Source organism: Pelodiscus sinensis, chromosome 4 (genome assembly GCF_049634645.1).
Source record: "Pelodiscus sinensis isolate JC-2024 chromosome 4, ASM4963464v1, whole genome shotgun sequence".
Lineage (NCBI taxonomy): Eukaryota > Metazoa > Chordata > Testudines > Trionychidae > Pelodiscus > Pelodiscus sinensis.
The window spans coordinates 113,171,536-113,196,740 of NC_134714.1; the positions used below are offsets into that span (position 1 = coordinate 113,171,536).

Below are 25,205 nucleotides of genomic sequence, written 5' to 3' on the forward strand. Positions count from 1 at the left end.
ATCACAAGTAAACATGTTTATTGCTAGGCTGTAGAGTTAGTAGTTTTTGGTTATACATTGATTTTCATCTTAACAATTCAGTAGTTTTCATTTTATCATCATTAAACTGTCTATATTAATGTTTTACATAGTCAGCAGGTTTGGCATGATAAAAACCAAATATAAATTATGTTATTCTCTGAAAAAACATCACTTTAATATTTTACTCTTAACATTTTGTTTCCTATATTTGTACCATATAATATAGACAGCATTTCCTCTTCACAGAATAACACCAGAATTATTAAATCTAGGTACTAAGCAGACATTAATAGGTCCAATGTTTTCTATTAAAATTTTACACAATACAGATTTAAGATTTGAAGTACCGCTTATCACATCTTCTGCTTATAATCTGAAATTTTAAAAATCCTATACTTAAAAAAAAACTTAGCTCTAACCATTACTACACAAGCAAACAAAATCAATCCACATTAATCACTTATTTAAACTGAATAGATTCTTCGTTAAAAACATGAAGTTCCCAAAGACTATTTTAAGATGCGACGCTAATTTTTATAAAAATATATAGTCTGACTGTCCTAAATGTAAAAGAAAAAAATTAAAGGAGTAATCCCATGCTAGTAAAAAGAGTATTAACCCTCCAAATTTCATTTTAAAAAGGAAAAAATCCAAAAATTGGGTCTCTCTTAATACAGAATATTTTAGGCTGTTCATTATGTATATGGCCCTTATAGTCTATTGGGATAAAATTCACCACTGTGCAGAGGGCCAGTAGGACCATTCATGATATTTAAACCTTACTTACTCTCTGTTCTTAGGAATCCAAGGATGAAATTCTAGTTGCATTTAAATCAATGGGAGTTTTGCCTTTGACATCAGTGCTTGAATGCTCACAAAACTGGAGAGCTCACTACTGTTTAATGTTACCAATTCAACATGACTTTGCTTCCCACATCAGCAGAATGCTATTCAGAAGATAACAGATTTCTTTTTCATTACAGTATATTTGAACATAACTATGAGCTACAAAGACTTAGGGATTCATCTTGCCACAAACAGATCCCTTAAGTCCCATTGGCCTCAATGGGAAGCTGTTCAGTGTCCCTCAGGAGCAGGCCCTACAGAAGAGAACTGGGATGTATCACTTCACGTTTTGAAAGATCAATGATGAGAATGAATAATCAGGGGGACTTTTATTTTCCATGTAAACTCATATTAGACAATGGCTATTTGAAAGAACTGGGCTTCCTCACCTTTGTAATGATACTATGGTGGATACTGAAATGCCATTTCAAAATGTTTTTAGACATTGGTCTATGTTCTCCACAGCTGGCGTAGAGAGGTATAAACTGCAGCTCCCTGTACTAGCAAGGCTTGCTGTGATCTTGGAAGGATTCGTTCCATACGGCAGAGGGCACGTGATGTTACCCATATTGCCCACCCTCAAATGCTACTCCAGGGACAAGTAGGTGAAATCTTGTCCCCATTAAAGTCAATAACAAAGTTCCCCTTGACTTCAGTGGAGTCAGGATTGCATTCAGCAGCTTTATGTTGCAAAGAGAGGCAACCACTGGATAGGAATATTCAGAATCAGGACATCTCCCAGTCACATCATTTCCCAGATCAGTATGCTCCTCCAACTGGGGGGAAGGCAACTTTCTCCTAGTGAACTTTGAGGTACTGGAGGCCCTAAGCCAGGATTTGTCATAAACCAACTTCATAGTGTTGGGAATTATGAGGAAAATTTTCCCTGGGGTAAATTATCTAATTGCTGTCTACCACAGGGTTTCCTGCACCTTCCTCTGATGCAGCTGGCCCTGGCTACTGTCAGGATACTAGACTAGACCACTGTTCTGATCCAGTGTGATGATTTCTCAAGGATGAATGCACCCCATTTATTTCCTGATTGGTTTGGGGCAGGGGAGAATTTAGAGGGGTCACAAACATTTTGCAAGGTCAAAGTGTGTTAAGTAGAGAAACATTAACTTTAAAGTAACTATCTCCACTAGTCATTCATTCTTCTCTTATTAGAAAGGAGGTTTCTATGTATAGCACCTAACAGGTATCTTCAGGCCTAGAACAGGAAAAATCAACAGAGATGATGAGTGCAAAGTGCTGATGATTATTGGCCATGTTAGATGCCCAGTTCCTTGCCCATTTTGTTGAGGGCATCATTGATGATATCCAGGTCATGACGCAGCTCATTCACCATGCTGGCGATGCTCTTGGTGTCTTTTAGGATCTGCATGCTTTGTGTGTAAGGGTTGTACTTTACTCCAAATGGGCGCTTGATTGTTTTTGCAAACTCTCTGTTGAAACAAAAAAGAGAGCGTTTCAGATTAAATCAGTTCAAAGCCAAATGTGTCCCTGAGCTAATCACCATGCTTTGTCCAAGCCCTGGTCTACACTAGGGAGTTATTTCGAAGTAACAACTCCCCTTATTTCAAAATAACAAGTGGAACATCCACACTTCCAAGCCTGTTATTTTGAAATAAAGGGCTGGTTATTTCAAAATAACAACTCTTGTTTTCCATGAGGAATAATGCTTATTTCAAAATAGTTGTTTCAAAATAGCGGTTGTGTGGACGCTCCACTGCAACTATTTCAAAATAACTACTCTCTGGCATCATTCAAAGTAATTACTTCCCAGTGCTTCCTGGGGCTCTAAGTCAAGGTAGCACATCCACATTAAGAGAGCCTGCCTCAGACTAATTTTGAAGCTTCCCTATAGTGTGAACAAGCTATTTCAAAATAGTTATTTTGGGAGTTATTATTTCAAATTTAGTTATTTTAAAATAATTTCCTAGTGTAGACATGCCCTGGGAGCAGACAGCATCAGTACCCCATTAGTTAAACTATGTTTCTGCTCCAAAATTCCTACCTCATATAGAATGTTTTTGTCAGTAGATTTCAAAGCACTTTATAAAAGAGGTCAGCATTCTTATTCCCATTTTACAGAAGGAAAAACTGGGGCACATTGCAGAAAAGTGACTTGTCCGTGGTCACCCAGAATGTCAGTGACAGAGCCAGAATTGAACTCCAGTCTCCAGAGTCCTAGTCGAGCACCCTGTCTAGTGGGCAACAACTTTTCACATGCTTTGGTTAAACTGGACCAAATTGCATAAGCACTTGCTAAAAATAGATCTTCAATAACTCATCTACTTTGTCACTACATTATATCACTGGAGAAATTATTAGCTACATTCTGCACTTATATTACTGTTTTCTGTGTGGGTTCAGAATAATTCCACTGAAGTTAATGGTATAACACATATAAAACCAGTGTAAGGGAGATGAGAATCAGGCCTTTTGAAATCAGCTGACTTACTTTAGATTTACATTGGTGTAACTGAAAGCAGTATTTCACCTGCTGTTTAGAGCAGATATCACTTTCATCAACTATGGCTACACTGCCCTTTCTTGTGCAAGAAAATATGCAAATGAGGTGAAGTGGTGAATATCGCTGTGCCTCGTTTGCATACTTAATGAGTTTCCATTTTTGCACAAGGGGCTTTTGTGCAAAAAGGAGCCATCTACACAGCTCCTTTTAACACAAAAAAACCCCACTCTTGCACAAGAGCCATTCTGCAGCTTTTTTTTCAGGTTAGCCAATCTGGGTACAATCCCATCTGGTGCCCATGTGTACTCAGGTGGCTGGTCCGAGTCACAACTCCGTCTATGCTATGACAGATGCACTGCTATTTTTAGGTGCTATCCCAGGCAGAATAGTTTGGGTAAATATACTCAAACTGGGACTCACACTTCCCAGCTCATAGCAGAGGTGCACAGTCTGAGCACGTTACACCTGTGCTCCTCACTATATTAACTACCACATGATTTTCTGTGTTAGGTTAAAAACAACAGTTTGAACTGTCAACACCAATATTGTTTGGAACTTAGCTACTTTAGAAACTATTTATTTTATCATGTCCCATCTTGTGACATTTTCCTCTGTATGGAGAGCCAAGAAAAGCCTTATGCAAAATTATGTCCTCCTTAAGCCCACAAAATGGAACTCAGAGGGTGTTTGGGCCTTGTGCTGTTCCTCTACACAGGGGAGAATTCCACCCCATTATGACAGCTGAGATCAGCAAGATGCTTTTGCTGGCAGAACCCAAATGGTACACTCATTCTCAATGGAGGCTCCCTGACAGTGATACTTAGTCTATCAGACCTCAGGCCTGTTCGCTTTCAGAGCTTGGTTCCAAACTAATCTTTATGGCCCTACTTTTACTAGATGGCTCTAAACTAAAGCTTTGTCTTTTATTTTTTCTCTTCCTCAGATTTTTCCCATTAGAGGGATAGATAACAGGGACAGAAATAACATTGTTGCCCTGTGGGGGCATTTATAGACATGTTTTCTGTTATGTGTGATGTGTTCAGATACCACATCAGTTAATTAATAATAATAATACAGGGGAGAAAGGAAATCTTGAATAGCTGCTTTCCAGCCAAATGGAAGCTAAAAACCCAGCATGATGATTAAAAAGTAAAGGATTTTTTTTTTTCTGGCACATACATTAGAATAAACCTGGCTTAGTAAGAACCAAGATTAAACAAGTTATACCTCATCTTTTCCTTTGCTTCTTCAAAACTTTCAGAAACAAAGTAGACATCCTGGAAAGTTGTGATGATGCATTCTTGCTTGCAGGTCACCTTTGGATCGAAGGGCTTGACTTTGGCATTGCCAGAAAGAGCATGCTGGTAGTAGACAAAAAATGAAATAAAGATATTAATATTATCACGTCATAATAGTATCAGCACCAAAAGAGTCCAAAGGAAAAAACAGAGGATATAAACAGTGTGTTAAAGAGGATGAAATGATACCATAAATTAAATCTCTGTACAACATAATCTTTTATTTAAGAATTCTATCTGCAGATTAGTATCAGCTAACCCATAGGAAACTGGACACCCTCAAAAAGTACTGTCCCCCTTACAAGTAGTATCTTGTTATGTGAGTATGTCAACATACTTGAACTCTGAAGCCAGCATTACTGAAAACAATAGCAACAGAATCTAGTCTGGCAAGCACAGCCTTATGCTTAACACACATCTATTTAGGATTTAGATTCTAAGAAATGCAGGGAGCCTTCAACTCCATCAAAAACCACTGGGAGCAATAGGGCTCAGCACACACCAAAAAAACACAATTTCCAATTATTAGTTCCATGCTTTTTCACTTATTCAGAATCAACCCTAGAGGAGCAAGATTTTTAAAGGTATTTAGGTGCCAAATTCCCACTGAATTAATACCGTTAAATGCCTTTAAAAATCTGGCTGTAGGAGTTTTCAGAATAAATGCTACCTAAATATATGCTGCTTCAATTCACACTTTCTAAATTAAAATTTATAATTCACATTTTCTAATGGTGATAGCTACTCAGTCCACCCAATATTTTGGCAAAACTACCAAAAAAATCAGGCGAGAATGAAGAAAGGCGGCAGAAAACAGGGGAATGTTTTCCTCTTCTTACCTTGAGCTCACTGATGGAAGAAAGTAAACCAGCCCCATAGACTCTTAGCTGTCCCTCTTGCTTACACAAACCAAACTCCACAGTGAAGAAGTAGCACTGATACAGAAGGGAAACAAAAAAAGAATTAAAATGGTGGAAGGTGGGGACGAATCGGTCTTCAACACAGATGCAACAAATGGTGCTGCAGATTTTGAGAGTCAAGCAAACTAAATGAAAGGTTATCAAGCAGTGTGTAACAACCCCCAAAGGTGTCTTGAACAAATGTCAGAGGGTCCCAACTACCAGTTTTTCCCATTTTGCTAAATGAAAGTTGGACCAGAATGAGAAAGATAAAGGATCATTGAGCTGGATAGCTCTGAGAAGTGATGGTGCTACTATTCCACACCCCAGGCTCACTTTATCACAGATATGGTTGATCTCAACAGAAGCACTGAGCTCTAATCCTGCCATACAAATGCACTGAGCCATCCATTGAATTGGTCACGAGGCAGCTTAACAGAAGCACAGGAAGTGACTGTATTTTTTTTTAAACTGATAAATGAGATCAGTCAGAGCTGTGGAAATTATTGTAGAAATTACTGACTTATCACCCCAGAATTAGAAAGACTTGGAGTTAGAAGACACAGACCTTGGGTTCTCAATCTGGAGGTTATGATCCTCAGAGACCCTTACTTTATGGCTAGATGGAGAATAGCATTCACTGCATATCACATCTGTTCTATCATGGAGTTACAGCAAATAAAAGGTTTAGAGCTACTGACATGGACAAGAGTGAATGATTTGCTTCTGCTGATAATGAATGATAAATCTTCCAGTTACTTCAAGGGGAGTGAGATCAACCCTGTAAAATTCTGTGACATTCAAGTAGGATTATCACCAGCAGAGACTGGGACACTTACTGTTGCCAGTTTTTGAACAGCCTCATCTGATGCCCCAAGTGATGCCAGACCAATCTCCTGGGAGAACTGAGCAAAACTGGGTTCAGCCAACAGCGGAACATGACCAAGGAGCTCGTGACAGGTGTCACTGAAAAAGAAACAAAGAAGAAGCTGTAAGGTGATATTCTTTCTTGCTGAGGGAGTGAAAAACCAGCACCATCCAATGAATACAACTGTCTCAGAAGAACATTCTTTGGAACACTGAAAAATTATGTAATATCAAAATGGCAGAAAAACATTTCTCTTATTAGATTGCATCATATTAACACTATACAAATAAAAGCCCCAAATTTTCCAACCTGGATGCCTAAAGTTAAGCTCCCATACCCATATAGGAGGAGGATATAGAGCAGGGGTGGGCAATAATTTTTTGCAGGGGCCACTTCAGAAATTTTTGAAGTGGCCCCAGGCCACACCAGAAGGGGCAGGGCCAGGATACTTCCCTGCCTCCCCACTCACAGACCACTCTCAGTGCCTTTACCCCCTCCCCCCGCCAGAAGTTCCCCTTAGGCACCCAGGCCCGTCAGTGGGACGAGACTTTGCTCACTCCCCCTTCTGCCCCCAGGCCAATTAGGACTTGGGGGTGAGGAGCATGTGAAGTCTCCTTCCATCCTTCCAGGAACACCTGGAAGTGCTGCACACTCCTTGCAGGGTGGGGGCAGGGCAGAGGAAACCTTGCACACTCCTACACCCCCAGGCATATCGGGGGGTGAGGAGGCACGCAAAGTCTCTTCCCACCCTGCCAGAAGCGTGCAGCTCCTGGCAGGACAGTATTAGGCCAATACTGGGCACTTTTGAAAACCTCTTCTCTAAGAAAGCGTTGCCTGGTTTGCAGGTGCTCTGTGCATCCAAAAACCTCATTAACATCAGTGAGAGCTGCACACACTCAATATTTCTGAGCCATTCTTATTTAGGAGCTTCACTTTAGGAACTCAGGTTTAAAAACCTTGTCTGTAAACTATAGTTTTGTGCATATATTTGACTTCTCCCCAGAAATAAAATAACTTACGGCTCTGGGGTGTAGAGAGGTTCCGAGCTGTGCCTAATATACTGAGTGCAGTGAAAAACTCTGAATGCTAAGCCTGCCAAGAAATCTCTGGGTGACAAATATCCAGCAACTGGGCGGACGGTGAAACCCGTGCGCTCTGAAAAGCAATAGATAAATCATAGATCAATGTGTTGTACAATTTTATAATGTTCAAAACTGTGATTCTGCTCTAATTGCTTGGGTAAGTACCACAGCATGGCTTTGCTCAAGGCCAAGGATGAAAAGTAGAGGTGAACCAGGATTAAAATTCCCACATTTTGAAAATTACCCAGATATTGGATATGTTTACACTACAGAGTTTTGTCAGAAAAACGCCCACAGTTGCATTCTTCCACAAGAAAGCAGAAAGAACAGAGGGGTTTTTCCGACATTGGTAATCTTCATTCTATGAGGAAGAATCTTTTTTGCAATCTTTTTTGTATGGACAGGGAAGAAGGAGTTATTTTTGAAGAAGAGGAAAGAGGTAAAAGCACAGGTACTCTGGTGGCCACTCCATCAACAGCAATCGCATCTTACATATGAGAGAGTATCCATTCAGTCTGGACATGCTCTTTCGAAAAAGCAGAACGCTTTTTCAATGCACTTTAGCAGTGTGGACGCTCTTTTTCGGAAGAGGTTTTTCCGAAAGATGTCTTCCGAAAAAAAGCTTCTTTTGAAAGAAGCCTGTGGTCTAGATGTAGCCATTGACAACATACTCTGACTTTGTGTGTTTCCTACTCTTTTACCCTAGCCAGTCCGTGTCCGTATAGCATGTGGTCTCACTGTGTAATGATTCCTTTCTCTTTCTCTTTTAATTCATTGTATTGTGTTCAGAACTACAGAGCACTCACTTTCATAGACTCAAACCTTTTAAAGCCAGGAAGGACCATTATGATCCTCTAATCTGAGCTCCTGTACAATGCAGATCACAGAATTTCTCCAGATGATTCCTGCATGGAGTCTGTAACATCTGACCAAGCTAGAAACAACTAGTTTCAATTTAAGGATTTCATACAAGACAGAAGCAGACTGTGAGGGACTCCAAGAAGATCTCACCAAACTGAGTGATTGGGCAACAAAATGGCAAATGAAATTTAATGTGGATAAGTGTAAAGTAATGCACATCGGGAAAAATAACCCCAACTATACGTACAGTATGATGGGGGCTAATTTGGCTACGACAAATCAGGAAAGAGATCTTGGAGTTATCGTAGACAGTTCTCTGAAAACTTTCACACAGTGTGCAGCGGCGGTCAAAAAGGCAAATAGGATGCTAGGAATTATTAGGAAAGGGATAGAAAATAAGACCCAGAATATCTTACTGCTTCTGTATAAAACTATGGTACGCCCACATCCTGAATACTGTGTACAGATGTGGTCTCCTCACCTCAAAAAAGATATTTTGGCCTTGGAAAGGGTTCAGAAAAGGGCAACTAAAATGATTAGGGGTTTGGAACGGGTCCCATATGAGGAGAGGCTAAAGAGACTGGGACTTTTCAGTTTAGAAAAGAGGAGACTGAGGGGGGATATAATAGAGGTCTATAAAATCATGAGTGGTGTGGAGAGGGCTGATAAAGAAAAGTTATTTATTAGTTCCCATAATAGAAGAACTAGAGGACACCAAATGAAATTAATGGGTAGCAGGTTTAAAACTAATAAAAGGAAGTTCTTCTTCACACAGCGTGTTGTCAACCTGTGGAACTCCTTGCCAGAGGAGGCTGTGAAGGCTAGGACTATAATAGAGTTTAAAGAGAAGCTGGATAAATTCATGGAGGTTAGGTCCATAAAAGGCTATTAGCCAGGGGATAAAATGGTGTCCTTGGCCTCTGTTTGTCAGGGGCTGGAGAGGGATGGCAGGAGACAAATCGCTTGATCATTGTCTTCGGTCCACCCTCTCTGGGGCACCTGGTGCTGGCCACTGTGGGTAGACAGGATACTGGGCTAGATGGACCTTTGGTCTGACCCAGTACGGCCGTTCTTATGTTCTTATACAATAGAAAACCCACCATCTCTCTCCCTTTTGGAGAGAGAATCTTTTCTTGGAGCAGATATTTATTTTAAAACTGAACTCTGTGCTTCTTATAAGTGCAACATGCCCCCCCCCCCAAAGCTGCCACTGACATCAGTGGCTGTAGAAGTCCTTTTATAGTGTTGTGTGGCACAGAATAAGATAATAAATACCCATGGTATTGTTTTAGGCACAAAAGGGCATAAGAGTGCCCTTAAAATGAATGCAATAGAAAAATTTAATATTATCTATAAAGTTACATAATGTTTGTCTGCCTTCCCCCGATGTGCATGTGTACCTCTGCCCCATATTGACTGGATCATGGGAATTGCTCAAATCACCATGTCGTAACTAAATACTGTTTATAATCCATAGCACCAATATGGAGTGAGAGAGGCAGCGAGCATGCTACTGTCTAGTGACTCTGCTTTACAGAGGGCATAGGGCAGATTTTTGAAGTTTTATAGATGCCTGAAGATCCAGATAGGCATCAAAGGGGATTTTCGAAGGCACCTAGGTATTTAGCTCCCATTGCTACAGCAGAAAATTTAGAAGATTACCTTTCAGGAAGCGTGATATATCTTCCAGCTGGGGGATGTTGTCTTCTCTGTATCCACAGTATTTGGTGAGTAAGGGTAAGTTTTTAAGGTACTCTCTGCAGGCATGAGTTGGATAGAGCTTGTTGAGCTCTCGGAATACAGTGCGCCAAGTCTTGATCTCCTCCTCGGTGAATTCAATCTTGGGGATTGGGTCACCACTAGACAGACAGACAGACAGACAGACAGACAGACAGAAAGAAAGAAAGAAAGAAAGAAAGAAAGAAAGAAAGAAAGAAAGAAAGAAAGAAAGAAAGAAAGAAAGAAAGAAAGAAAGAAAGAAAGATTAATTCATGGCTCAGACAGCTCTGAATGACTCATTTATCTAGTATTGTTATTATATAACATTTATATTGCTGTGCCATCCAGTTAGGCACAGTCTAAGGGTGTGTCTAGACTACATGCCTCCTTCGACGGAGGCATGTAGATTAGCCAGATCGGAAGAGGGAAATGAAGCCGCGATTAAAATAATCGCGGCTTCATTTAAATTTAAATGGCTGCCCCGATCTGCCGATCAGCTGTTTGTCGGCAGATCGGGGCAGTCTGGACGCGACGCGCTGACAAAGAAGCCTTTCTTCATCGGCACAGGTAAACCTGGTTTCACGAGACATACCTGTGCCGATGAAGAAAGGCTTCTTTGTTGGCGCGTCGCGTCCAGACTGCCCCGATCTGCCGACAAACAGCTGATCGGCAGATCGGGGCAGCCATTTAAATTTAAATGAAGCCGCGATTATTTTAATCGCGGCTTCATTTCCCTCTTCCGATCTGGCTAATCTACATGCCTCCGTCGAAGGAGGCATGTAGTCTAGACACACCCTAAGAGGGTTTGATTCAATTCCCACTGAAGTCAATCAATGAGAATCTTTTCACTGAGATAAATGGAATTGGTTCAGATGCTCATGCCCCACCTTGCAAAGAGCTCTATGTGTGTTTGACATTGGGAATAATTGTTAAACCCTTAAATAAATCTTTGCAGGATCAGGGACTAAGAATGTAATTTTTCCCTAAACCTGTGTATAACGAATCTTCATTACCTTTTCAGTTTCTTCAAGGAAAAAGAAAAAAGAATGAGCTCAATTAACATTATGATAAATCTGAGTAATTAAATGTGCATTTACCATGTGAAAATCATGATTCTCTAGAAAAAAAAAACCATGACCATCTGTCAAAATGTAGTAACCCTAGCCTATCACCTCACATTACCATTTTGGATTTTGATTAAACTGGACTATTGTGAGGACTAGAATCAAACCCATTGAAGGCAATAGGAATCATTCTACCAGTTGTAATTTCAGGGCCTGCGTACAAAACATAAGAAATTAACCTCCCAAAGATAACTGTGTCAACATAACAATGCTGCAAACTATTGGTTTGATATTGGTCTTGCTGGTTCCATTGGTGTATGCCGCTGCCATTACGGTTTTGTTTCTCTGTGCACTTCTAAACTGTAGCCAATGAAATAGAAACTGCACTGTTTACGACCAGAAACTGGAATAATGACTGTTTTCTTGTTTCATTTATATTTATTGCCCAGCAGGCTACATTCTGACCTCAATGTCTTTTGCACCATTCAAGGTGATCCAGATATGTCCTAACAGGGAAATCATGAAGCTGGTATAGCCATCTGTGTACTCTGTGTTCCTCACTCTCCATTACAGGTGTATTCCTAAACAAGGTGGGTAGTGATGATGAGTGAGAGAAAGTTCAATCAGAATGCACTGTAGTCTAGTTATTCTCAGCTGGTGGAGCCATCTCTATGGCTGTGTCCAGACTCAGGGGTTTTTTCGAAAAAAGTAGCCTTTTTTCGAAAAAACTTCACCTGCGTCTAGACTGCAGCCGCGTTCTTTCGAAATTAAATCGAAAGAACGCGGCTTTTCTTTCGACGGCGGTAAACCTCATTGCACGAGGAAGAACGCCTTCTTTCGAAAGTTCCTCTTTCGAAAGAAGGCGTTCTTGAATGTAAATAGGGCTTCTTCGAAAGAGAGCATCCAGACTCACTGGGTGCTTTCTTTCGAAAAAGCAAGCCGCTTTTTCGAAAGTTCCGCGTGCAGTCTAGATGCTCTCTTTCGAAAGATACTCTTTCGAAAGTATCTTTCGAAAGAGCCTCTTTCGAAAGAGGCTTGCAGTCTAGACATAGCCTATGGGACCATCCTAGCTGGAAACCTTTGAATTAGAATTTGATCCTCAGATCAATTAGAGATCCTAGGAGTTGTAAGGTGGCTTGGATCAACCTTTGTATTCCTCTTACTTGGGTTCCTATACCAAACACAGCTCAGCTAGACCTGAACAGCTGGCCTAGTAAATGTGCACTACACTAATTTTGTCCACCTCATTATTCCAAAGCAGGAAACTTGTTTTGCAAGGAGTCATACTTACTGTTTGTAGTTCATAGCTAGGTCGGCAAAATACTTGCGCCTCTTACGGTAGACATTGTCTTTGAAACCCTGTGTGTGGACAAAAATACATATTTCCATCTATGTAATTAATAAGCCTGTTAACTAAGTATTGTAAAAGCATGTTCTGTGAAAATAAATAGTCAAAATAGGAACCTGTTGGCTGATGTCGTCTTTGAAATAAATAAATCCCCCAATTTAAAACAGAAATCAGAAACTTCATGCACATAATTCTTGATGTCTCTATTCTATAGATAGGGATTCCTTTTTCAAAGTTTTGCTTACAGTCAATTGATTATTTAATGGATTGGGCTGAATCTGAGAAATTGTACCCAGTTTAATTTGTTTGCCTCATTTACACCGTTACTTTAGGAGGGAAATAACTCTAGTTCAAATTGCATTCCTTTTGTCTGTGAGTATCCATGGCTCAACCTTGCAGTTGCTACCAAGGCAAAACCCCTTTCAAAGCTTACAGAACTGAGGTCAATGAGAGCAATGCCTGAGCCAGGACACCAGGAATAAGTCCCAGAGATACACTAAAACCACAGAGCCACTCTTATAGGGCAAAAACTGATCTGTCTTCAATCATTGTTGCAAATAGCAGGGAAACTACTTACTGGATGGTCGGCATCCAATTCAGATCCATACATCAAAACACGGTTCGCACATTTATCCAAATCTGAGATCTTCTTAGGAAACCAGGGAATATTCTCCATGTCTAAGAAATTAATGAAATCCAGAAAGTTATTAATAAAATTCAGTGGGTTAAAAGAGGAAACGTCTGTTTCAAGTTTAGGTGTGGCAGCGATGGCAGCAAAATCAAGAAGGCAACTAAGGGGATGAGGAAGTCTTCTGACTATCTGGCACCAGCACAAAATCTAACACTTCCTCCTGTGTCACCAAAACACTCTGCTTGAAGACCATCATGGCATAAAAAATGGGGAGGCAATGGTTAACTAAGGGCCTGGAGCTGAAATGGTTTTTCTGTAACTGTTATTATTATTTGTTCTACAATAGCATCTCCAGGCCCCAGCTGAGATCAGTTTCCTTGTGTTATAGGCTCATAGTAAGGGACAGTCTCTGCCCTACTGAGCTTTACAAGAGATGGTGACAGAAATAAAGGCAGTGAAGTGATTTGTCCAAGATCCCATAGCAGGATGGGAATTAAACTCTGGCCTGCCAAGTACCAGAATAGTCCCAACCAATGGACCACACAACCTGACGAATAGGGAGAAAGAAGTGCTCATATCAACGTGAATAAACACTCTGTGGGTGCTCAGGGTTTACTGACTGAGACTGGGGTTCTCAGCTACAGTAGCTCTGCAGCCTTAAAGAGAATTTTTTTTATTACAAACAGCTTTGCTAGCATCCCTCTCCTTCCCCCCCACCACGCCTCTGTAAAAAGCCAGAGTAAATGGGCATTATCCAAGGAAGCTACAAGCATTATTCTTCATTCCCCTGCACCTTTACAGCTGAGCAAAGTGGGTATAAAACTATGGGTCTTATACTCCATTTGCCCTGAACTTCACACCATCATTTTAACCAATGCAACATGAGAAAAAATAGGGGAGGACAAAGGGTGTGAAATATAGGAAGGGATAACATGCACTGACAGAAATCATTGACCATATCCTGAGCTGGTCATTGATTTCAGTGAAGGTATGCCAACTCATATCATCTAAGCATCTCGTCTGACAGGCTTCCATGAAACATTCCTTTCATTTTACCCCATTTTACCCATTTCATTTATCTCTGTTTCCAAATATCTGCCATAAAGGGACTGAAAACGAACTCATTAGAAAGTAGAACAATATCCTCTTCCCTTGATGCGGTTTTGCTAGAATATCCCTCCATACGTACCATCCTCCTGCATAGTGATATTATCTGTGGGGTTCTCAGATACAATATTGACGTGGGATTTCAGCAGATGGAAGATCTCATTCAGTTGTTCCACATTGCTATCGCAGTCCACAAAGATCTCAAACTCTGAATTTCTTCGCCTTGACTTTCGGGACTCAATGTGCATCAGATTCACATGTTTCTCCTGTTTATGAGAAAAAGTGTTTTAAGATTGGTTGGTTAGATAATCTTTACCTCTTGCCAAGCCAGTAGTCTACTGTATAACAGTAGCTCTGAGAAGTCTCTTTATGAAAACATATCTATAAATAGCAGCTTGTATTAAAAAAAGATAAGGAATGGTTAAAAATCTCTTTCCAGTGTCACAGAAAATGAAAGAGGGGTGCTTTTATATCCTCAACTTTAATCTAGTAAATACTGTAGAAATGTCTTCCTCTTCTTGCATTAATCCCATCACATGGGATGTGTCTAGACTACATGCCTCCTTCGACGGAGGCATGTAGATTAGCCAGATCGGAAGAGGGAAATGAAGCCGCGATTAAAATAATCGCGGCTTCATTTAAATTTAAATGGCTGCCCCGATCTGCCGATCAGCTGTTTGTCGGCAGATCGGGGCAGTCTGGACGCGATGCGCCGACAAAGAAGCCTTTCTTCATCGGCACAGGTAAACCTGGTTTCACGAGGCTTACCTGTGCCGATGAAGAAAGGCTTCTTTGTCGGCGCGTCGCGTCCAGACTGCCCCGATCTGCCGACAAACAGCTGATCGGCAGATCGGGGCAGCCATTTAAATTTAAATGAAGCCGCGATTATTTTAATCGCGGCTTCATTTCCCTCTTCCGATCTGGCTAATCTACATGCCTCCGTCGAAGGAGGCATGTAGTCTAGACACACCCACAGGGTCCTCTCTATCAGTATGCTCTCTCAATCACCTTCCATGTTAAAATGCCCTCCTTTCTTTTGCTTCCTTCCAACCATTTCTTCAGTCAGCTTCTCTGTCTTTTTTTCCTTTATCTTTCATATGTTGAACTCTCTTGCCCATGTAGTTGTCAGGATTTTTTCTTTATATGATCAAACTGTCTGAGCCTGCACTCTCTCACTTTTTCATTTATGGAGTGTTACTCTGAGCATGTCTCTAACATACACATTCCTCATGTGGTCTCTCTCAACCATTTCCACATTCACATTTCTGTAGAACACACCATTTGCTCATGTTTCTCCTTTGGTGATCAGTGCCATACATTAAATCTGGCTGGACCACTATATTTATATATACTTTACCTTTCGGTCATACTAGTTTCTTCCTGTCACGTACTACACCACTTATCTCTCTCTCCATTTGAGATAAGCATTTATTATCCTAGCTTCAATTTTGTTAACAATTTCCCCGTTTCCCTGGATTCTGGAACACAGCAACTTGAAACTTTGAATTTTCAGTACTGTCTTCTCTTTGGTGTTCATATTACTGAAATTTCATACTGCATACTCTTATTTTTCCTTTGGTTATTTTGAGCCCATGTCTCTCTAGTACAATGGTCAGCAACCAGTAGATCAGGATCTACTGTTAAATCTTGGAGCCTCTGACAGGTGATCCTGACTTGGCCAAGAGGCTATCAAGTGCCAGCACTTCATTACCTTTCCAATTTCTTTAAAGGAGTGGAAAAAGAATTAATTCAATTAACATCATGTTAAATCCAGGCATGTAAATGTGCATTTACCATATGAAAATCATAATTCTCTAGAAAAAAACATGAATATCTGTCAAAATGTATTAACCTTAGCCTATCACCTCACATTACCCTTTTGGATTTTGATTAAACTGGACTATTGAGAGGACTAACATCAAACCCATTGAAGGCAATAGGAATGCTATGTCATGGTTCTAACAGTAGTAATTTCAGGACCTGCATACAAAACATAAGAATTTAACCTCCCAAAGATAACTGTGTCAACTTAATAATGCTGCAAACTATTGGTTTGATGTTGGGTTTGCTGGTTCCATTGGTGTATGCCACGGGAATTACAGGTTTATACCGTTTCTGTCATTCCCAGTGGAGTATGTTGGCATCTAAACTCATGTAGGCCACAACAACATGAAAAGTATGTTCAGAGCCAAATTATAGAGCTGAGGTAAGGTTATTTTTTATCTGACTCAAGGAGATTCCACTCTGAGTTTCATTTCACTGTGCACTTCTAACCACTGCAGTTAACGAAACAGAAACTGCTCTGTTTAGAACCAGAAACTAGAATAGTTCATTTATGTTTATTGGTCAGCTGGCTAAATTCTGATCTTAATGTCTTATTTGTCTTCAGGATTAATAAGAAAGGGCTCCGTGTTGATCCCCGATACAGTCCCACCTTAACTCATAATTTGTTTGTTTCACTACTAGAAATTGACTTTTGGTAATAAAGTGAACTAAAGCCCATAGTCCTTATCTAGCAAACTCTCTATTAGGTAATAAAAGAGGAAAATCTTCAAGTTAATTAGTTAGTAGAGTTTGATTGACAGATGAGTCGTATAAATCACTGTTTGCCAATCAAGTCAACAAATCTTTATTACTCTTATAAATAAAAAGAGATGTTAAAATTATAATTTCCTAATAGTATCTTTAACTTTTGTTTTATCTGAAAGAATGTTACTTAACAAAATGTTTTGTAAAATGAATAAATAGAGCTCTCGTAGTAATATTATGCAAGGACACCTGCTAAAGCAGTATTAACCCACTTACTCCTCAAAGGCTTAGCGCACTGTATAGGCCTGTGGTGTCCAACCAGTTCTGAAGCAGTAGCTACTATAGTAGTTACTGCTATGGTGAACTAGCCACACCCAACCGGCCAAATAGCCACATTGTTCAAGCCAAATGGCCACACTCAATTGGCCAAATTGCTACATGTGGCTAGTGGCTAGCATGTTGGGCACCACAGGTATAAATAGTATGCTGAGAGCCTGGGATGGTGTGTATTTCATCTTGCTCAATGGCAATAAACTTCTTCCATCAATAAAGGAATGACACCGGTGATTCAGAAAAGATTAATTCAGTCTTTCTTCCTATGTAGGATAGTTGTCACAAAGAGGAGCATACTCAGGGAAAACACAGCAAACACTACAAACAGGCTGAAGCCACAAAGTTCAGAGCTGAACTTCCCAACCTTTGAAACAAAGCAGTTGTGGAGTTTTGATTCATTCATTAGAGTTCAGATCTGGAGTATTCTGATCAGGGCAATTATTTCAGGTCCATTCCATACAAAGGCCAAGTGTACCAATCCTTCTCCTATTAAAGGCAAAATACCCCTGGACTTCAGTGGGAGTAGGAGAACAGGCCATGATTTTGAGGGGCTGTCAAAGCAGCCTCTAATTTTGTAGGCACAATTTTGCTTTCACCGTGAATTATGGGTCCTTTGTTACTAAGAAAAATAAATTGTGATGGGTGCCAACATGAATCTTACAGTCAGAAAACCATCTATAGAAATGCCAGGACTACGTACCTGAAAGAGTTTTAGTGCTTTTACAAGTCCTCCAACTTCATTCTTTAAGGAAAAAATGACAGCTGCTCTACCTCTTCCAGTTGAATTGTCTTTGTTCTCTTTATTATCTTCAATCATTGTGTAGTTCGACTTATTTAACTGGGAATATATGGGAAAATATAGATTTCATCAACTGGAAAAATAAAGCGCCAGTCAAATGATTATATACAGTCACATGTATACCGATAGAAACAATTCATTACTTAATTGGAGCTTAGTATAGGGTTTTTTAATAAACTATCACTGTGGTTCCTTTGGGAGGTTATTGGTAGTTCTTCAGTAGGATATAATGCATATAATACATCCAAGTATAGCTTATAATTAAAAACAAATGGTTCACAAACTCTGTTACTGCTAACACCACATCTTTGTAAAAGCATGTTGCTTCAAATTGTCCTTACTAAGAAACAGAGGGAAAGCTTTTATAAACTGTTAGTTACAAAGATTTTAACTTTGGAATGTTTGCGTAGGTTATATTTTTAATTGAAACACATATGTAAAAAAGTGCTAAATGGTGGGGAAAATGATTGGGGGGGGTGTTTTTTTAGATAAGACGGTTAAAGGGAGGAAAGTGAGGGGAGTAGAGGGAGATAGCTCTTGTTCAAAAATCTTTCTGATTGGCTCAGAAAAAAATTATGCTATGATGCAGCTGTAGATTGGTCCAGCCCAGAAGCAGAGGCAGAGGCAGAGGGCTATGAGCCTGGTGAGTTCTGTCATTCCCCAGGGACAGTCCTGAGGGTAAGCTAGTTCTCTCCTGTCCTCCCTCCCCTTTACCTACTTAGCTCTTTTTCCCCTCAGTCATGTGCTATCTTTGTCATTTACAAAGGACTGTCTTTTCCCCTCATTCAATGTCTTTTTTCTTTCATATACTTTCTTTTAATATTTTAAAATAACTATTTTCTTTACATATCCTTGTGTTTAATATTTAAAGCTTTTCTAAAGATTTCTCTTAGCCTACCTTTATATAATTATAAATAATAATCCTTTTCTCCTAAGTTTCACCATGTGCTTACTAAACAATCTCCACTTATAAAATATTTTTAAATTCCCTTTTTCTGCCATGTTTTCTCTTTTAATTTCAAAATAACTCTACTTTTTTTAAATTGCTATTTTTCTTCATTTACCCTTATATTTCATATTTTAAAGTGTTTCTAAATATGTCTCTGTTCACAAATTCCACTGTGGTTATATACAAATTGTTTCTATATTTTTATTCTTTTTAATCCCCACATTACCACAGATTTGCTAATTTTTACAACAAACTAAACTAAACACAGAATTTTCCACTATTTGTAAAACTATTCTATATTTTTATTCTTTTTAATCCCCATGGGATTATTAATATATAAAACAAACACTGCTGTCTTCTATTTAAAATAACCATTTTTTCCTCTAAACCTAACCAAAACTTTCGTTTTTAAAAAAACCTTCTTTTCTTTAAGGATTCTCTTTTATACTTTTTTCTCTAAACTTGTATCAAAGCACAAACTCACCACATTCCCCCTCTCCAATATAAAAATAATAAATGTTTTCTATTAAAAATGGCTAGTGGCTAAACCTAACCAAATATCTTCCATAACCCACCTCTGCTCTTTCCTACTTTTAGTCTAAACGTCTCTCTAAGCACAAATACACTGCATTCCTCCAGCCAAATATAAAAATTAATCATTTTATTTTCTTTCAAAATGGCCAATGGTGCCAAACTTTGAAACAGAGACAAGACGTGGGACATAAGCTCTACAAAGGGCATGGAAATCTGTCAAAATTGTATGGTGATGAATACTGTCGAGGTTTCTCTACTAACAGTAGTGTCCATTAGCATTCAACAATAAAATTGTACAGAATTAACAAAAAGCAGGATGGAGAAGTAGGTCTGAGAAACGCAGCCACCATTTTGGTGCAACCCCACCACAGAAACAAAATGGTACCTTAGAAGAGAAAAGCTGTTTTACATCACACACCTGTCTGGTGAACAGGAGGTGCAAGGAAGAACTAGAATGTGTGTGGTGTAAAATAACTATTCCTACCCAGGTGGTTGTTTTTGTGAATTATGGGCCCAACCATGCAAGGTGCTGAGCACTTCCTGTAATACGATGAGTGGCCTCAGCTCCCACTAAAGTCAACTCCATGGGAGATTTGGTGAGGACACTTAGCACCTTGCAAAATTAAATCAAAATTCTAGAGAAAACTAGCAGAAAATATGGGGCTGATCCTGTTCTGTTGCCTTTGGGGTCAGCAAAGCAGGATTAGGCCACCCGAGGTAAAAATATTTCTGTATAAACCATAACCAATCTCCTCAAGAATTATTGACAAAATATGATCACAAAGTGGCAACAACTGATTTTAATAATTTGTCATTTAAATAAATCCATATTTTTAAAATGTTATTGTTTTCTTTACCTGCCAATCTTTAAACAGAAAACTACTTCTCTACAGTACGAACTGAAAGGTAAGAAAAAGACATTTGGAAAACGTAAATTGCTCTTTCCCTCCCACCCCAATTTGTTAGTTTCTTTATCTAATAATATAGTAGTAGTGGTCTAATAAAGATTAGCCTTTGATAGGACTTAAATCTCATGGAAAATGTATGCTCAACATCCATCCATCTAGTTAAGAATTTTATAGTCCTGTCGGTGACTGTAATATCTGAGTGCCTTCTGTGTAAAATAAAAAGCAATAACAAAGTCCCCACTGGACTTCATTGGATCTGAGGCATTTCTTCTTTTTCATAGTAACCCCCCTTCTCACAGTGCAGTTTTTGTCTTATTAATTTCCTTTTGGGGTGTGAAATTGGGTGTAAATGTCTAAATATTTTTCTCAAATATATCCACTTTTTAATGCCTTTAGTTTTACAGCTGAAATGATGGCGGGACTGTTCAAATAGAACAGTGAATGTAAATTACCCCTGATTTAGAGTTACCTGTTCTGCCTTAGAATCTGTGCAGCTTTGATCAGGTTTAAGCACTCTTTAAACAAGCACCTTATGGAAAAATAAGATTAATACTTGGCTACATTCTGAGAACGTTGGGGGGGGGCATTCTACTCCCATTTAAGTCGATGAGCCTTTTGGTATTGAGTACAATGGAAGTACATGACGCAACCCACTTGTACTTTCCCTATCACAATAGTATCACTCTCACAAGTAAAAGTAAGGGTCCTCCAGTATAATGTCCCATGGAGAGGAATACAGTGATGTTGGCACATTGACTTTAGACTAAAATTTGATGGGCAATTAATATTTTAATCCTCCCCTCAATTAGTATTGATTTTCAGGTTATTTTCTCAATTTTCTTTAAACGTGTTTGTTACTAAATAGGCATGAAGGAATGTTCTTTTTGGCTGACCATTATTGGATGCAACCTGATAGCCCAGGTACTAGACCCTTGCTTAAAGTCTTCCTGTGACCGAATTCTGGAGAGCAAACTATCCCGACTGGACAGCTCTTACAATACTATTCATATTCTGTTCCCTTGAGCTTCCTAAATATCTGAAGGAAAAGCTATTGATTCGGGTAGTAATAAAGTGTCAGCCTCATCTGAATACTGAACAGCATTCTGATTACTGGACAATAATACTCCTAATGGCAATCAAACCCTGCCCAGACAACTATCTGTTTCATCCCCTATGCTCCGACATATTAGAATGGATGCACATTTTAAAACAGGTTACTCTTGTTTAGTGTTTTCCCCTTTCTTCTTCTTCCCTTCTGAATAGAGAATTATTTCTCTCACACACGCACACACACACCACCACAACAACGAAGCAGTAATAACTCATGTACTATCTGTATGTTCATGTTTCTGAATCTTACTTACTTAGCTAATGATTTCCTTCTCATTCAGACACAAGCACAATTCAGTTCGGTCCTGTTCCGAGCTCAGAGCCACTAGCGTAAATCTGGAGTAACTCCGCTGCCATCAGTGACGGAGGATTTACACTGGTTTATCTGAGAGCAGAATCTGGATCAAAAATTCCACACGGGCGCCCCATTCTAACAATGCGAATGATGAACAATGGCAGAGCTGCTGGCAAATAAGAAGATGGGGGGGGGTCCGATATCTTCAGCAATCTTGACATCCGAAAAGTAATTCGGAGCTCGCGATACAATGCAGGGGGCCCGAGTCACTACGTGCGGGTCACAGCCTCGCCGAGTTCCTCGGTGGCGCTGCAAAGAGCTCAGCGAAATCCGCCTTAATCTTGTAGGTGACTGTGCAGATCGCGCGGGGCACCGGCGCTGCTAAGATTAAACGGGGCGCTATTAAATGGCCCCAGGATATTTGTCCTAATCCCGATAGGAAGTAAAACGTCAGCGGGTCGCTTGTTCCAAACAACTGACAATCAAGCTCAGTAAGGCATTGGCTCCCTGCTAGCCCGTGGGGAGAGCAGCCCTCCTCCGCAATGAAACTGACTAGGGTGCACACAAGCCTTTCCTCTCCCCGAGTCCCAGTTACTGCGCCAGTTGCAGGGAAGCCACTTCCTCTCCCCCAGCCTCCGAGCTGGTTTTCCCTCTGGGTTCCCCTTGCTTTCCTTCCCGCCTTCATGAGCTCGGAGTCTGAGTCTTGCAGGCGGCAGGGAAACGCTCCCACTTCACACTTCCTGGCTAGACAGAAGTGGGGCCCTAAAATTCCCCTCTGGAGCAAGGTGAAAGGTTGCAACCCGCTGCTGTAAACTAGTGCGTCTGGCCTGGCTTTAGAACAGAAAGCCTGGCCCACCTCCATGCCTGGGGCTGGGATGCCGGCTGAACCTGTGGGCTAGGGAAAGGGGCAGGGGTTGTTACACATGGAGCCTTGCCTAAGCTGCTCCAGATCTCAAGGAAGGGAATATTCGAACTACTTACAGCCAGGGCAGGTTCAGCAAAGGTAAATCTCTTATTACCTCCTAAGCCAGCCATCCCAGCGCTGGCTCCAATCAGTCCCCTGTACGCGCTTAAATCTGACAACTCAGCTCACCTTTTGCTCATGGTAGCATCAAACCTTAGAAGATTTGTGTTGTATTTTAATAGCATGCGAGTATTTCCAGCTCCTTCCTATCCGGCCCTGTCTCCGGGAGCACAGGGCTAAGACAGAGTCATCTGAGCCTGGGGTGCGGGCGGGGGCTATTACATTCCTGTGATGGAGCTGTTCCTTAGGGGTCTCTCTGCAGAGTTCAGCCTCCACCATTCCTGTCCCCCTGGAGAGAAGTCTTAAGAGTTCTCCTAATAGGACAGAATCTCCCCGACTCCCGCACTCCCAACTATGCTGCAAAAATTTCAGAGTTAGTCTATAACTGGACAAACTTTAAAAAACAACAAATAGTCTTGCAGCACTTCAGAGACTAACAAAACATGCAGATGGCACCAAGAGCTTTGGTGGGTACAACCCACTTCTTCAGATGAATGGAGATATGCTGCAAAAAGATAGCTTGATCTTCTAGCCTAGTGCCTTTCCAGAGACACTGCCCTTTCAGGAGTCTGATTTCTCTGGCTTACCCCGCAAGTTGCACCTCACTTTAAAAAAACCTACTTGCTTCCAAAACCAGCCATCCTACTACAAAGGTGTAGCAGGGCGAAGTTGCTGGAAATTACTTATTTAGTCTCATTTCTACCATATAATTATCAATGAGTGGAATCTACGTCTTGGACTTACATTTCAGCGCACGGTCTATAGAGCAATATAAGCAAATAATCGTATCACCTTTTCGTTCCTACTCACTTCGCTTGCTCCTTTTGGGTAGCCTAAGGTCAAACTTGGCAAGTATCCAAAATGAGTTGGATACTCCGGAGCCACCCCTGAGTACCCAGCCTGTACCCTGGTTGAGACCCACTGGGCTAGCTGACATGCAGGGGACCTCCTCTCTCACTGTGACAGCTGGGAAATTGAATTGTGCAGGTGGCACTTGAGGTTACTGAACAACACAAACCTGCCCTGCATTTAGGATGATCGGGGGATGCTTAATACGCCACAAGAGTCAGCTAGACACCCCCTCCCCCAGAAGCTGGGATGAGTCTGAATCTGCCATCCCGGCGCTGCGAGAGAATCCAGCTGCTCACCGGACCCGCGGCAGAGCTGGGAGGAGCCCTCGCCTCTCAGGGCGCCCCTACCTCGTTCAGCTGGTTCTCCTCGAAGCTGGCGTTCATGGAGTCGAAGGACCGTCCCCTGCGGGCTCCCTCCACGCGGCTGGAGAACATGGTGCTGGCGGAGCGCCCCGGGGCGTGCAGCACAGGATCCCGGCTCGGTGTGCGGCGCTCGGCGGCTCCCGGGCTATTTATGGGGGGCAGAGGGGCGGGGGGGCAGGAAGAGCCTTTTCCTGATCTCCTGCCAAAGCAAATGGGAAAACGGGCGCGTCACGGGCCCCCCGAGAGAGGCGCTTCCCCCCTTCCCCCGGGAGCGGATCCGCCCCTGGGAGGTGCCAGTCCCCACCGGGCGGCTACCAGCGCCCGTCCGGGCAAAGGAGCGGCTTGGTGCCAGCAGGGGTCGGGCTCCCGCGTTGGGGAGAGAGACCCCCTGTTTGATCCTGCCCTTTCCAAGGCCAGCTGTGAGCGGGGGGACAGTCACTGGCAAAGCGGGGGCTGGGGCTGCTGCTGTGGGGTCCGCACTGTACCCGCCAGGCACCCCATCGACAGGCCAGAGCTGGTGAGCCCCTCGCCTTTCGCTCTGAGCGCCCAGCCAGCTGAGGAGGGGGCAGCCGGGTGGGGGTGAGGAGGACTTCGCTTTAAATCCATTGAGCGATTTCTCATGTTTAAATAGATACACCAGAGACACAAACACCAAGACACACACCCAGACACACACATACTCAGACACTCAGACACACAGACACACACAGAAACACACACTCCCCCCCCCCCCCCAGAAACACACACACACACAGAGAGACACACCAGAAACACATACGCACGGCTGTCAGCCAAACGCGCGGTCCCAGCTCCAGGCAAACCCCAGAGCTGTCCGGGAAGCAAGGCCTGTTCGTTTCTCTGCACCAGGGCCAGAAACACATCAAGGTGGATTAGCATAAAGATCTGCTCCTCTCCTCTCCCTCCCCCCCCCCCCCCGCCCGCCCCGACTCGACAGCGCCTGAGACGCTCAGCCAAGAAGAAATAAAAGCCATTAACACAGAGACTCTCACTGGGGTTTCGATACAAACACAGAAGCGGGTCCCCGCTGCGCCAAGCGCATCCCGAGCAGGCAAAGCCAATCACAATCCCAGCAACCTGAAATTAACAGTAGTACCAGAGCGTCTCCTTGCCTTCGGATAACATAGGGCCAGCGTCTCAGCAGAGGTATCTCTCATTATCGCCTACGCCAGCCCTCCCAGCGCTAGCTCCATGAAGTCCCACTGCGCTGTGACACTTCACAGAAATCTACTGAACCCTTTGTTTTCGAAGAAGCTTTTCTTCTTCTTCATT

At 41.6% G+C, this 25,205-nt stretch overlaps 1 protein-coding gene across 2 annotated transcripts; it reads right to left on the reverse strand.

The window, feature by feature from the left end:
- Positions 1–24,167, reverse strand: TPH1 (tryptophan hydroxylase 1). 2 transcript variants are annotated; one of them, XM_075928102.1, is made up of 11 exons: positions 23,901–24,167; positions 17,783–17,920; positions 14,303–14,486; positions 13,060–13,160; positions 12,426–12,493; positions 10,014–10,210; positions 7,428–7,563; positions 6,380–6,506; positions 5,481–5,576; positions 4,571–4,704; positions 1–2,312 (listed from the first exon to the last, which is right to left on the reverse strand). In XM_075928102.1, exons 1-11 carry the CDS (start codon positions 23,985–23,987, stop codon positions 2,138–2,140), a joined length of 1,443 nt encoding a protein of 480 aa, XP_075784217.1. In that variant the 5' UTR covers positions 23,988–24,167; the 3' UTR covers positions 1–2,137. The 2 variants fall into 2 exon arrangements, with proteins under 2 accessions (XP_075784217.1, XP_075784218.1); XM_075928103.1 differs by lacking the exon at positions 23,901–24,167 and adding an exon at positions 21,637–21,805.
- Between the last annotated feature and the right edge of the window lie 1,038 nt (positions 24,168–25,205).